At 49.0% G+C, this 15,159-nt stretch overlaps 1 protein-coding gene across 4 annotated transcripts in view; it reads left to right on the top strand.

Annotated features, from left to right (window-relative positions):
• Window positions 1–15,159, top strand: part of LOC133468036 (prospero homeobox protein 1-like) — a 44,258-nt gene that overhangs the window by 5,469 nt on the left and 23,630 nt on the right. For all 4 annotated transcript variants that reach the window (XM_061753416.1, XM_061753417.1, XM_061753418.1 and 1 more), the window contains exons 3-4: window positions 2,564–2,671; window positions 11,330–11,524. In XM_061753416.1, the coding sequence (XP_061609400.1) occupies window positions 2,564–2,671; window positions 11,330–11,524 (303 nt within the window). The remainder of the gene's footprint in view (window positions 1–2,563; window positions 2,672–11,329; window positions 11,525–15,159) is intronic.

Genomic DNA, 15,159 nt, shown 5'->3' with positions numbered 1-15,159 from the left:
TGGGTCTTTTCATGGCCGCGTTCACACATTCTGGCTATTCACGGGCTGAGCAATCGGCACCTTTTCTAATCATTGATGAGCATACTTGAGGTGGACTTTCGTGTATCCCCGCTTTATCGTTTCGCCCCAATTTATCAATCGCTTTTAACTTCTTTCCGAGCCTCAGAGGTCAGCGACAGCATGTCGGCCATTTTTGAGAGACGCGTTCAAGTTCACCGTGGCCGAGCAGATGGCGCCGATCGCTTTCCGCTCATTTGTCCGCGGTCCAACTCTGAATATTCTTGTCCCCGCACCTGGAATCAGGGAGCGAAGTGGCTATTCTGCTCTCGTGACTCCGGGCTATGGGAAGTATTGGGGGAGCAGTGATTCCTTGTTCGGGTTGCGTCCCCGCGAACTGCAGAAGCCAGCTGGTGCGAGTGCGCCATCATGACAAAATAATAGCTCTGCACGCCACCCCTAAGCCCAATCACAATTACATTTGCAAGCTGTGTGGGAATTGGAGATGAAAACGTCTCATCGAGAGATGCGAGGCTTTCTTAATGGTCGACTGTTGATGGCTGCGGCGGGTCCATCTCGACGTGTTTGTTTAAAAGTGGAAAAACCCCTGATGAAAAGTCACGACGACGACGACGACAATATCCAAATTCATTTGAAGTGAAAGCGTTCAGATGGATAGCCCCCAAAAGCATCCCACCTTGCCTGATTGAAAAAGAGCTGTGCCTCTGCGTCTGAGGATCCATTGTGCCCCCTCCGCTCGGAGCAGATGGTGTGGTGCGGGGAGTGAAGTGCTGCTCTTTTGGCCGGGCCTGATGGAGTAACACCAGGCTGCCCCCGGCCCCCCACTGCCCTCCCCGCAAGACCCTCGCTCCCTTTCTGCCTCTCGCTTACTGAATCAGACAAAGTAGACAGGATCTTTTAAGGAGCCAAACCGGCGTGGTTCCGCATTTGCTGGCTTGGCCGTGTAACCCCGCGGCCAAGGGCAATCCAATCTAGCAGCTGATGCCTTCTTCCCTCTCTCGCGTTACTGCTACATCTGGACACTTGACTGGTTTTAACGATCACCGGCTACCCCCGCCGATCGTAAATAATGTCAAGGCGGTGTACTTTGCCCGCTCCGGTGTAAGTCTTCATGAGAACTTGAAGCCCAAACTTGTACTTGCTTACGATTCTTGTTTAGGAAACGACCCCGAGTTCCTTATCCAGAGCCCCTCTTTCCGCATCCTTGTGATCCGACGTGTTATACGGACGTTAATGCACCGTGGAAATGGCTTGGGCCGTTCAGTGGCGCAGATGTGTTTCAGTCCCCTCGCGGTTGGCTCGGTCCAAAGCGTCGGAGCCCCATTTCTCCTTCTCCTCCTCCTTCTTCTACTCCTCCAAGGCTTTGGCAGAGGCAGGGAGGTTCAGGAGGGTTGCGGGGGGGGGGTTGTTATGGGTGGAGCAGAGGGAGGGGGGTGATGTAATTGTAGACTGGAACAGTACTATCCCTCAAGATGAGCCCCACCAAAACCATCTCCATCCTCTCGTTGCTGTTCAGTCCATTTGATCCATTAGGAGGACCTCTGGTTGAGGGTAGCTCATGTGAGTGTAACCAGCGTTCGGGCGGTGTAGCGGGCTATCTGCTCGCATCTCGTTGATTAGGTTGTTAAGACAGCCAACATCAGACCATCATATTCAGGCTTGGCATGTGTTGTCGCCAAGCCATTAGGCTTTCTTGCCCATCGCTGGCGTTAACTGCCGTCTTTGTCTGTGATATGCAAATAGGTTCCTTTTTCCCTCCAGCCCTTCTTCCTCTTTTAGGGTGGAGGTTAGCACAGGGAGAAGGCAAAAGGCGCTCGCTTGCTTTGACTGTGAAATGAGCCTCCTTATGTAAAAAAGCATCAGCTGTAGGGCCGGACGGCATTTTATTAGCTCGATACAGACAATGCTAATCGCAAGCAAATTTGAAACTTGGCGCACCGTCGTCTTGAGCAAGACTCTCAACTATAGCAACCTTTCAACGAAACCTGTCATTCGGGCTACCTTTGAAAAATTCTCTTCCATGTGAAACATTTCATTGAGTCATAAAAACAGCATCAGATGCAAATCAGGCTTCTGTCAATCGATCATATGCGGGTCGAAATCCGATACGAATGGGACATATGCGGCGTACGCGGATATGCCGAGCCGGGCGTTGACACGCTGCCACCGTAAATCAGGAACGGAGGTTTTGGCTCAGGTTAGTGTCTGGTTTTAGGGATTAGATTTAGGTTTAAGTGTGATTCGGATTGGTGGTTAGGGTTAAAGTAGGTTTAAGACTAGAGGTTAGGGATTGCAGGTTAGGGTTAGGATGGTTGGATTAGGCTTAAAGCTTCGGTGTTGAGGAATTTATAGTTGGGTCAAGTGTGGGAGTTTGTGGGAGTTAAAGTCGGGTTAGGATTGGGGGTTAGTGTGTTAAAGTTGGGGTTTGTGGTTCAATTCTCAGGGATTGGTGTTAGGGTTCAAGTAGGGTTAGGATAGGGGCTTGCGGTAATTAGTTAAAAGCTCCACCTCAAAACTCTTGGTCCTTAACGGCTGCCATTTCCAGATACAGGAGGGTCTCTCCCCGAATCACCTGAAGAAGGCCAAGCTCATGTTCTTCTACACCCGCTACCCGAGCTCCAACATGCTCAAGATGTTCTTCTCCGACGTGAAGGTGAGTCCTACTTTGAGTCATTGCGGATTGATCCTCCATTGCCGTTTCGAAATGGTTAGCACACTTTTTTTTCTTTCAAGCAACACACCTGCTGTAAAACAGGGAAGCTGTATTTGTGATGATGCTCAGGCTTCCGTTAAAACGAACAATGCACGCCCGTCCTTCTCCAAATGAGGCCCTTCCCTAACCCTGACTTGTGGTTTTATGCAAAAGACCCGATATGAGGAAGTCGGATGCGTTTTCGCAGCCGGAGTGCGAAATGGAGGGATGGCGAAGATGGGGACAGAGGAGTGCAGGTGTACGGAGGACGGGGTAGGAGGTTGAGGGGAGTATGTTCGGCGTACATAGCGAGGAGGAGCCCAGCTGGGAGTTCGATGGAGAAAACAAAGCTCCATTTTTAATCTGCGCTGGAAAAAACAAGCACGACACAATGGCCGCTGTAAGCATGCACGGCCGTGTTTGTTCGCCGCTGTTGTGTTTGTGTGTGCGCGCCCCTCTCTGACCATACGGAGGGGTAAACACTGTGACAGATCCAGGCCATCTTATTCAAATCAGAAGATAAAGGTTCCCCTTTTTCTCTCTCAGCTGCCTCCTCTTGGATGCCGCTGCCACCGGCCGCGATTTGCGGGTCACGTGACTTTCGCTCGGGCTGAAAAGGGGGCGCGCGTTGGCCGAGCGTGTTTGGCATCTGCCAATGGCGCTCGGAAAAAATGGTTTTTTGTTTTTTTCCCCACTCGACTCAAGATTGAAAAGGACGGGGGGGAAAGTGGCAACATTATTATGAAAGAATGAAAGCGCTTTTGTTTGAGTGACTTCACGGCCGCCGAGGAGGAGGAGGAGGAGGAGGAGGTCGGATCACAGGCGACCTCATCAGACACCGAAACAAGGTCAAGATCGTTAAGAGGATTATGAGTCACATTGCTTTGTTTTTGTTTTTGTTTTCGGTGCGAGACAACGCAGCCCGAGCCCCAAGTTTGGAGACTTAGACGGACAATCTAATGATATTCCGCCGGCGTGGGCCTCCTTGCGAGTGGCTGTTCTCAGACAACGAGTCTTTAAGGCTAATCGGGTCTGCGCTAATCAGTCAAGGACCTAATGAACGTGGGAAGCGCGGCTGTCCTGACCGCCGCGGGACGCCGTCCCCTCTCGCTATTAATCTCCCCCCTTTGCGCCTGATACTGAATTTCTTTGACTTTGGCTGCTTTTTGCAATGTTTTGACAGATGTGTCAAAAGACCATTGTTTGGGCTCAATATCACCCCGCTGGCTTGAAGACTTTGCGTTTTGATTGGCCAGTACGGGTTCATGTGTGGTGATTAATTGCACCAGATGAATGAAGAATGAATGAATTAGATCAATTTGTTTCTCGATTCGTTTGAGTAATCCCAACAAATGTGACATCATTTTGTAGTCTAATAACATACTGTGGCTAATTCTCACTCAAATGATCTCAAATTTGAAGTGTGTAAAAACTAACAAGTAGTTTCCAACTACTCCCCAACTTGCTCAATTCCAGCGCTCGTACTTTGACGAATCCACCCACTTCCCACTTGAGCCCCAATCAGAATGAACGTCGTAGTATCCTCGGCAGACGGGTAACGGACGGAGGATATCGCCTTCGTTCATTTCTCGCCGTTTGTAACTTTGTTGGGACCGGTGTAAGACCGAGGACCACCAGAAGTGTTGTCCAAGAAAATGTCAACGTCATCATCCGTACACAACCCTTTCGAAATGTATCGATTATGATTCCCATCTGTGTCCTTTTCGCCCCGGGTTGACCCATTTCAGGAGGGCTAGCCCTATTCGAGAGGTCATTACTCCTTTTTTTTTTGCTGATGATGAGGCACAGCGTACGTGCCTCGTTGGTGCCGACGAGAAAGAAAAGAAAGAAAGAAAAGCCAGCGGCTGGATTTGAGTCACCGCCGCTAACAAAAGGCCGCTTTCCAGGGCCGCTTTTTGTGTGCAGTCAGCCAATCGGCAGCCGGAGATTATCTGCCACAATTCACCCCTGCGAAAACAGGAAACGTTAGAAAGCCCCGATGACTGTGAAGGGGCTTACGAGAGAGAGAGAGAGCGAGGGACAGGGAGGCCCAGGCGGGCTTCTGTGTCTTTCTGCTCTCCTCTGCTGCTCGTTCTCGATGTAGCTTAGCACGCTGAGGTCATCTGTGTGCTTTCTGGCCCATTGTTGGACAGCGCCACCAGAGACGCACTCTTTCGACGCCGCTCGCTTGCATATTTTGCTTCACGGCTCCCAAAAAAAAAAAAAAAGAATATTTGGGCAGCACGAGCGGTTCGCGCGTTTTGTAGGCATGGCCTTCGAAACTCGGCTCCAGCTTTCCTTCGTGGAGTGGACTTCGGCGGTGTCGTTAAAGATCTAATGAGCAAAGTTAGCCCGGCCATCACACGATTAGCGACAGAAACCTCCGCGATGACCCCTCCCCCATCGGCGTCCTGACCACATCAGTAAAGACATTTGATGTCACCTGATTTTTTTTTTTTTTTTTTATTTCAAATTTTAAATAAATGTGGACATTACAAGATGTCACACCCTTTTTTTGAGCTGAAGGTTACAGGATAATGTCCAAATTGAAACATATCACACCACTACAATTACAACTTTGTCACCGACTTTTTTTTTAATGTATTTATTTTTTATGTACCCCGCCTCTCGCCCGAAGAGAGTTGGGATAGGCTCCAGCAGGCCCGCCCGCGACCTTTGCGAAAATAAAGCGGTGGAGACAATGGATGGATGCTTAGCATTATGCTAAACGGCACCAATTGAATTATGTTTATGATTATTTGTTTTTTTGTAGCTACTAGATTTGTGTGTGTGGGCCTCAGTGGAAAAAGTTTGGACATCTCTGCTCTAAATTGTCCGTAGGTGTGAATGCGAGCGTGAATGGCTTGTTTGTCTTCAAGTGCCCTGCGATTGACTGGCGACCCGTCCAGGTTGTGCCCCGCCTCTCGCCAGCTGCGATAGGCCGCCGCTCACTAACGAGGGCACGCGGTTTTGAAAATAGATGGCTGGATAGTTGTAAAGTAAAGTAAAGCTACTGCCGGAGTGTGTTCTATTCTAGACGCTTTGTGCGCGCCCGCGCGTGTTTGTGCGCACGTGTTTTTCCGTGTGTGTGTGTGTGTGTGCGCGCGCGCCACCTTCTATCTGGCGCTGTTAGCATTAAGAGTTGACCTTTCACAGGCTCTTGAGTGTGAGTGTGAGAAACACACTCTCGCTGTCTCTCTCTCATCTGCCTCTTAGCTAGCCACGCACACACATATACGTTGCATCTCATGTGAGTGCCGGCTGACCCCTGCCAAGTCTGATTAAGGAGCCGCGCTGATGTGCTTCTTTGAGCCCGTTCCCTCCTTTTGCACCCAACATTCTTGTGCTCAGCTGCTATTGGAAAAAGAGGTTGGGGGAGGCGAGCATTGGGGGCATTGGGGGCGGGATTCGTGAGGATTTGGGGATCTCCTCAATCCCCCGACCAGCAACTTAATGAACCAAAAGTGCCCAATGCTGCGGGGGGGGGGGAACTTGCCAAACTTGATTGAAAGGACGTGTTGAGCGAAACGTATACGGATCAAGCAGAATTTGTATTTGCGTCTGTAATTTGCATGTTTTATGATGGCTGTTTTGCACGGCGGGAGGGGGGGGGGGGGGGGGGGTGCACACTCAGTTGCATTTCTTCCTGCGCTGTCTCGGTAATAAAGTGACACGTCTATCCGTCACTCAGCCGCCTCGCGCCGACACCTAAGGTCTCCGCCGTGAGCGATGGCCGCCGTTTGGGCGACTCCAATCTTCAAAGCGAGTCGCTTCGGAAACCTCACGCTGGCCGTAATTCACTAATGTCGCACGCGTTCCGGGAAGGTTTACGGACAAACGGTCGTATGGTTGAGAACGCTAAATCTGACGCATCCAACGGGGGGGACGGTGATAGAGGTGCGAAAATATGCGGTCCAATCTTCCCAAAGGAAATAATACAAGCCATCCGTTCTGTAACTTTTGGTTAATATGTTGTTCTTTGTTGTTGTTGTTGTTTTCTCTCTCTAAAGGTTGAGGGTGCTCCTTCTTTTGGTGTGTTATAAAAAAGCCAAATAAAAATCTAAACAAGTGCAGCTTGTAGTCATTTAATGGACAGTTTTTGTTTTTTCCCCAAATTGCGGTCGAATTGCAAATGATTAATGTTTGTTATTGTGCGTACGGTGTTACCTTGACTTACAAGATGAATTTGTTGCAAATTTGTTGTAACTTGTTTGTCTCACCTGTCAAATCAACTTTTCCCATTGAACTCCATTAAAATGCCATGAATCCGTTCCAACACCCCCAAAGAAAAGCACCATTTCTCGTTACTTGTTTTTAATAAAGAAAAATAGCACCTTATTTTATAATCACGCAATAAATCTTGATTGTAAAGAAATAAAATAAGTGCAATTACAGTCCTGTCATCAGAGTCTAAAAGAAGTTTTATTTTGCCTGTGCCCCCATAAACATGTCAAAGCGCTCATGTGATACGGTCGTAAAAAAAAAGTAAACCCACAAGCTGACAAAAATGAGGAGAGAAGACAAGAAAACAAGAAAGCAAATACGAAAAAAAAAAGAGCTGCATTTAGGAGACGACATGAGCAGTTCTACTCATAATACTCGCTTATTAGCACACTGTGTAATATACAGCGATCTAAATATATATAGTACATCCAGCATTATGGTGAGTCACATTTTGAATGACTTTTCATTAGTTGTTGATTCGTTTGGGTCTGCAAAAATATTGCTTCAGGTGCAAGCGGTCGGAAGATGCGGGGAGAGCGGCGGCGGTCCCGCATGGGTTTGGGTGCCTCGGCAAACAAATGTGGAGCCGCTTGGTAGAAAACGAGGCTATTGTGTGCATTTAAGCAGCGAATATTTGGAAGTGTCAGTGGTTTGTTTGTTTGACGCGTCCGTGTCACGACCCCGGCCTGCTGACCGCTCACGTTCCGACCCCCCGCCAGCGCCGCCGCCGCCCCCCCCGTTCCGTCCCAACGCCATTGTCCGACAGCGCTGACCTGCACCCGTCCCGCCCCTCCCCTCCCCGCTTCATTTCCCGGTTTATGCTCACCAAGCACTTTAGGGCAGTCCCTCCTCCCCCCGACGCTTACGCAGCCTCCCGAACCCCCAAAACAATGTCGAGCGGACTTATTGGGCCGTGATGTCACCCGCCGATGATTCCAGCCTTTCCTGACTTCTTCGTCTTTGCCCCCCGCCCCCCACCCCCCCGCACAATGGCGCTATCATGAGGAGCGTGTGCATGTTTGCGTGTGCGTCTGCGTGTCGGGGAACAATAGCCGCGGCCCTAATCTCCATGTCAAAACCGCTCGCCCCCCCCCCCCCCGCCGGCCAGCGGTCCGCTCAGCGTTTTTCTCCCCCTTGCGTCGACCCCCCCGATTCATTCTTCTCCTTGCAGCACAGCAAAAGGAGCACAGAGAGGCGGTGAGGCCTGTTTGTGCGCGAGCAAATGATGCTTACGAGGCTTTGAGCCGTGCATTTGCTACCTGGGCCTTCATCCTCTTCTTCGTACCACCACCATCACATCGCAATTCTAGAAATCTGAAATACAGCTCGCAACTGTGCCATCCTCTGGAGTAGTTCAGCGTCAATATGTATCAAATAATGTGACTAGCTACGTGACAACAGGATTTGCCGAAAATGACAGTCTGTCAAAATAAGTCTGGTTGGAATGGCCGTTTCAAGAATTTTGAAAATCGGATGATGGGTTCCAGAGTAATTGAGTTTTTTTGCGTGGGGAACAATTGGATTTTTGTGCACCAAAAAGCCTTCAAATTGGAGTCAAACAGTATCACGTCAGGATTTCACAACATATCTCCTCAAAGCGTTCGTCTGCCGCTCGGGGAACCCTTCTCCGATTGGCTGACGAGTGTCAGTTCGAAATATCCACCGCTAAGCCGAAATTCCGAGGGCTTTTCCAAGTTGATGTGTCAAAAGTACCAAGACGTTTCAAACTAAAAACTCCACTTAAATGGCAGTGATGTAACAGTGTGGACAATGGAACAGGTCATGAACTTTAGTCATCATCATTTGAAGTTATTTATAATGGAGGATTTTGAGCTGTTTAAAGTGCTCAGTCCATGTTTTGTTTTTTTTTAATTTGGAAAATTCCCCAAAGATGGCGGCCACTTATCACTTGGCTGATGTGACAAAAACAAAAAGAATGTAAAGAAAATAAATCGTCCTCGCCAGAGAGGCTGATGATTAAACGTGTTCATGCGTGCAGATGGCGACAGACGTCTTTTACGAGTCCGGCAGGTTTTGCTCCAAGCGGCCAATCAGAGGACGGAAAACGCTGACGTTATTGTGGTCCGGCTTGCCGACCCCGTGAGGATGAATTTGAAATGTGATTGGCCAGTACTACTGATTCTGAAGGTCCTGGGCAGATTAGATTGGCATGGCAACACATGGAGGCAGAAATCTAATTGGAGAAAAATTCGACGTAGCCGAGAGACAAGCAAATTCATACAATGTGATTGCGCTGGCTTATAGTGGGCAAAAAAACGAGAGAGTTCGGAGCGTCCGCTTGTTTCGACAGAGTCGAGTGTTTTCGGTGGCAGAAAAAAAGACCCGGGGAGCCGCTGAGGCTCCTAATAGGTTTACTTCGCCCTATTGAATCCAGCCGAGCGGCACAGATCAGATAGCCACGGTCTTCGCCGCAGCTTATCGTCCCGGCCCCTTTCTCTCGCCCTCTTTTTTTCCCTGCTCTTTTTCTTCTCCTTTCTTCCTGCCCGGGAGGTGAGGAGAGGGGAGGAGAATCGGGGTGTAATTGGTGAACGGGGTTAAGTACTTGTTTGAGCCCCCCCGCGGGCCGGGGCGCTTCAGATGATGACTTAATCGTTTTTCTGCTCAATTATGCGTTTGCGGCCCAAACCCCGCCGCGGCCGCCTCGCCGCCCTCCGTTCACTCTTCGGGTTATGATAGGGGGGGGGGGGGGGCGGAGGGGGCGGGGGGTAGGACGTCGGCTCCCGGCGGGGAAGATGAACACACTCTGACTTACACACACTCTCTCTTGTCTCGCTGTCTTATTTAATGTCTGTATTATCTGCTGCAAGTTTTCTTTTTTTCTTTCCGCACCTCACATGTGGACTGCCTGATGGGGAAACGCTTTCATCCCCGCACGTCTTGTCTTTTTACTTCCAAATCCGCTGGCATGATAAGGCTGAGACATGACGGGCCTCCGCCTAAGCTGCACAAACTCCGCTACGGATTGCGCTATAGGGAACCAAACTATTGGCACACGTGCTCATTTTTACCCACAGGAAGTTTCCTACTTACCTAATGGATGTTCTGGAAAGACTTTTTTTTTTTTTTGGGGTGGGGGAAATGTGTGACTGTTGCAATGGTTTATGAATTGGTATCTACGCTGAACTCTTTGTTGCAGTTGTTCCCAAAGATGATCAATAGGTTTGAGGTCGGAGCTCTTTCCCAAACTGTTCCCACAGAGATACGAATTGTCCAAGACGTACAGCGTCAGAAGCATACTAATTGTCCAAAATGACTTGGTAAGCTGAAGAATTGAGGTTCAGGGGGAACTAAAGTCACGTTTCCAACTTAAGTTCCAGGAACGTTAAGTTCTTGGTCCTTGTGGTTCCTGGAAGTAGGAGGTTCAGATCAATCTAGCACTGGAGTTCCTGGACCTCTCCAAAGTACTACCTCCCTAGCAAAGTCTTCTTTCAGCTGTTCCCCAACAGTTCCAACAGAGTTGGAATCATCCTAATTGTCCAAAATCTTTTCGTAAGATGAAGAATTAGGTTTCAGGTGGCACTAAAGTCGCATTTCTACCATAAGGTCCAGGAACGTTTAGTTGCTGGTCCTTGTTGTTCCTGGAACTAAATGGCCCGCAATTAGTTCAACACTGCAGAACCCAGCATAAACTTTCCTGGATCTCTGGAAATGACTATCCCGCCACCCCAGCAATGTCAGAGACATTGACATGAAAAATCAAGTTTCAGGAGGAACTAAAGCAGCATTTCCACCTATAGTTCCAGAACCTTTTTCCAGTCGTTCCTCTTTAGTGCTGCAGGTCAAAATGCACTAGAAGGGGTCTAGTCCAAGGTCTAGTTAAGTTGACTTGTATCGCAGCCATAGGATACATTGGATTTGTACTCGTCCATCCAGTCATCCATTTGTGCTCTGTGCTCCAATACAGGCTCCAGTTTATCCCAAAAATGTTTGATGGGGTTGAGGTCAGGGCTCTCGAGAGCCTTTCCCATGCTCTTCCGACAGAGTCAGAGCATACTAAAATATGTTGTAGTAAGGAGGAAGGATTAAGCTTCAGGGGGAACAAATGCTGCATTTCCTATTCAGAGGTACAGGAACGTTCTCAGAACTAAAAGTTTTAGAGCTGCAGGTTCCCGGACCTCTTGAAAGTACAACCGCTGTTGCAAGGTCTTCTTTTCGCCCTGATAAATTACCCCCGAACTCAGAGAACAAGGGTCTTCTACAAGTTCCTAGTTCTGGGGTAGAGTTGAAACCCAGCTTTCATGGGTCTAGTTCCAAGTAGAGAGTGTTCTAGTTGCATCCTGCCCAGCGGAGACTTGATGTTTGACGGAGGGACGTCAAGGCTCTCATGCAACAAGCGCAAAGTAGTTCTAACTGTCCCTGGTCCTCTTCTTCCAGTTCAACCGCTGCATCACCTCGCAGCTCATCAAGTGGTTCAGCAACTTCCGGGAGTTCTACTACATCCAGATGGAGAAGTTTGCCCGGCAGGCCATCAACGACGGCGCCGCCGGCGTGGAGGACCTGAGCGTGAGCCGCGACTGCGAGCTCTTCAGAGCCCTCAACATGCACTACAACAAGGCCAACGACTTTGAGGTAAGCACTGCAGCCAAAAAGCGCCAAGGCTGGAAGGGAGGGCCAGAATTCCACCTTCAGAGGAAGATGGGTCAGGTTCTCCTTTAATTGTGTTTGAAGTCCACAAAGACAATGGATTTAGTACGTTAGATATTATATGTAATATGTCTTGGAAACAGTGTTTTGGGCTTTGAGGGTAAAAAGTTCAGCTGAAGTGCAGACTTTTAGTGGAGTGAGTAAAACAATTCTTGTTTGCCTTGTCCCCTTTAAATGACATTTGCTACATTATATTTAGGTATCGACATTCTATCGTCAAAAATCTCCAAATTTTGCGAGGTTAGTTCTTACTATCTAAACAAAAATGAATTCACAAAACGGGAAGATTTTCCTTTTTCGTTGGACAGATGAAGAGCTCTTTTCAAATCCCCCAAAACAAACTGCATATATCTTGCCATGCCATTCTCTGTGTACTGACGCTATAAACTCGTTAAACATGTTCCGAATGAGCCGATGAATCGTTTGAACAAATAATGTTTGGAGAATTGGCGGGACTGAATGGATTCGTAGCATTTTGATTCATTTATCATCTTACGTGAATCGATTTGATTCCACGGAATGACAGATTTGAAAAAGATACTCGGAAGCATATGTAGCATAATTCTGAACACGCTCGTTAGTATTTGTGGAGCAACTCTAGCTACCTTTGACGGATCGGGGTAAATCAAATCTCATTTATTTCAGAATAATCGAAATGGATCTATAGCGTTTTGGGGAAAAGCGCTTCGTGTATTATTATTGAAATAAGTGAGCTGGTTTCATTCCGTGCACACTAAATCTAAATCTTACCCTGAAGCGTATTGAGGAATAGAAGCGTGCGAGCGAGCGGGGCGGTTGCCGTCGTGTTTCCAGGCCCGCGCTCGGCTCGCTATGTTTTGCCACCGAGCGTATGGAACTCAAATGAGGAAGAAAAGTCGACTGTCTCGACCGTCGCGCCTCTTCCTCATCTTTTGTTTCACGACCTTTGGTGTGTTTGAGACACTCGCCACTTCCCGGTGCTCAGTTTCCTCTCGCGTGTCTTCCAGTTTTACTGAACCTCTCAATCGGTAACTTCACCTTTTGGTGTTTTTGTACGGGTGACGCTTCTCCTTTTTTTCTCTCTCTCGCCACCTTGGCTGGCCGTTTCCCCTCCAGGTTGGCACGTGTTTTTGTTCGAGCCACTCGGCGCTCTACTAGTGCCCCGTGTGAGCATTTTGTTGTTGCTGCATTTCCCAGCAGCGTCCCGTTCACCTCGAAGGGTACGGCCGTCCGTCTCTTGGACCGGACCGAGCTTGCTGGCAAAGCATTTCTCCCGCGTGTACATGTGTGTGTGTGTGTGTGTGTGTGTCACTTTTTGGGGGGGCGGCGTGGGGTGTTTCACTGCTATCAAGGTTAAGCGTCCCACTGCTTTAGCGAGAGGAAGAGAGGAGGGGGGGAGAAGGGGAAAGTGGGAGATGGATAGATAGGGTACGGAGGGTGAGAGCTGAGAGACAAAAGAAAGCGCATCGAAGGCAGGGAGTCAGGGGATAGTGGAGGCGGTTGAGGGGGGGAAAGAGAGAGATGACGTACTGCGTAGAAGTGCCCTTGCGAGCGGTGGGAGTTTTGCACAGCTCACACTTGAAGTGCTTTTCTTTCTCTTTTTTTTTTTTTTTTTTTTTTTCCACCCCGCCACCCGTCCGTTTCTCTGCGTGCGTTATTTGTCCACTGGGGCAACGCACACGCGCACGCACACACACTTTCCTGCATCAATCTTCAGTCCTCTGAAGGGAGGCTCTTGAAAGGCTCGGGCTGGCAGAAGCACGCCTCAATAAGTCTATTGGAAATTAGCGTAAACATAACCATAATAATGAAATAGTTAATTGTGTGTACACACACTGTACTGTGCTTTCCTGTATCCTGATGTAGCTTTTTTCTTTGCAAATTACTATTACTTTCAACCGTCATGACCTGCAACTCTGTTAATGTTCGATATGTGACGCATATTCCAGTTGGGCCACCCGAGAGCAAACAATCGTAATTGCGTCACTTGGACCAAGCGGTGTCAATCCGGCCTGACCAACTTTCTTAGCTCGGTTTGCCAAAAAGTTTCAAAGTGCGTTTACACGCCGATTACTGGAAGCGCTTCATCTTAATCCTCGCTGGCACGAGTGCGCCACTCTTGAGGCGTTGGCTAAATTGCCACCGTATGAAAAAGCTCGGAAACCGGCTGACGGCGAACGAACGGCTTTTTTGTTTTTTTGGGTTTTTTTTTTTTTTTTTGCATTTGCATACATAAATGTGAACATTTGCAAGAAGAGGCCAGGACAGGCGAATAAGTCTTTGGAGGGAAATGTGCATGTGCGAAGGGGGGGCAAGCAAGGCCCTTTGGGTGGGTGTTTTGCATATTAAGGCTTTTATGCAGGCGGGCAGGCGGGCAGGCGGGCAGGTGTCTGAGAGATGCAGGAGCCGATTAGAGGCCAACGTGAGGAGAAATTTGCCCAGCCATGCAAATTCCAACAGCACAGAGGAGAGACTCGCAATGTTTGTGTGGCCTTTTGTTGTGCGTGGGGGCGTTGTTTGCGTGCATGCGTGTGCGTGCGCAACTACAAGTGTTGGAGCGTGGGTTTTTGTGTGTGTGTGGGACTCACGCGTGTGTTATATATGTGCAAGTTTGTTCGGATGTTCCGTCTTACGCTCTTAAGTGTGTTTTTTGCGAGTGTGTGTGCGTGAGTCATAGAGGAAATGTGGAGATGGATGGCGATGAGTGCATGTGTGGATCAGGATGCCCCCAAGGCTTTTTTTGGTTTTTTTTTTTCCGTGGATCTCTCCCCTTTCTCGTCCTCCTCCTCCTTCTGTTCCTCCCCTACCTGCACCGCACTTGAAACAGGAGCCTACGCACATTCAGCGCGCACCGAAGTTTCCGTTTGGCAGATTGTGCATCATCAAAGTTCCGTCCACCTTGGTGGCGTCTTTGGAATGAATATGTCCTCTGTTTGGGCGACACACACAGGCACGCGCACGCGCACACGTCCGTGGCCTTTCTCGTTTGATGCTAATCTGCTCTGTCACTGTGTTGGCCCGATGCGCTCCCCATCTTCCCTCCCAGCTCCTCTTTTGTGGCGATTGTTTCCTCTTTTCCTTTCATATCCCTCCCTCGCTCGCTCCCTCCGTTCTCTCTTCCTTCCTTCCGTCCGTCCGTCGCCTCTCTCCTTTCATTCTTTCATCCTCCTCTCGCATGTCTTCCCCCTGCCTCGCCTTCTCCTCCTATTAGGAAAGTTTTAATGGCATAATTGCCACATTCCTTCTGGCACAATGAACACTAGCTGGTAATTAAAAGAGTTGGCCGTTAATTACCTACTTTTCCCTCTTTTCTCCGCCAACCGACCCCCCCCCCCCCCCCCTCCTCTCTTCTTCCCTTTCTTCTCCGCTTTCGCATCGGCGACGTCCGCCGCCATCAAAGTGCGGGCCGTGCTCTGCCGAAAAAGCCTTGACTTTGAGCGGGCGGCGCTTTCGTGTGAAGCGTCGCTTTTCCTTTTTCCTGTTTGAACCCCCAATGACAACGCACATCATCTTTCATGAGACAGGAATGTGTGTGAGCTGGTAATGGCGGGGGGGTCTGATAAAAAGAAACTCTCAAATTT

Source organism: Phyllopteryx taeniolatus, chromosome 18 (genome assembly GCF_024500385.1).
Source record: "Phyllopteryx taeniolatus isolate TA_2022b chromosome 18, UOR_Ptae_1.2, whole genome shotgun sequence".
NCBI classification, from domain to species: domain Eukaryota; kingdom Metazoa; phylum Chordata; class Actinopteri; order Syngnathiformes; family Syngnathidae; genus Phyllopteryx; species Phyllopteryx taeniolatus.
This window is presented reverse-complemented; position numbering and strand designations above follow the sequence as displayed.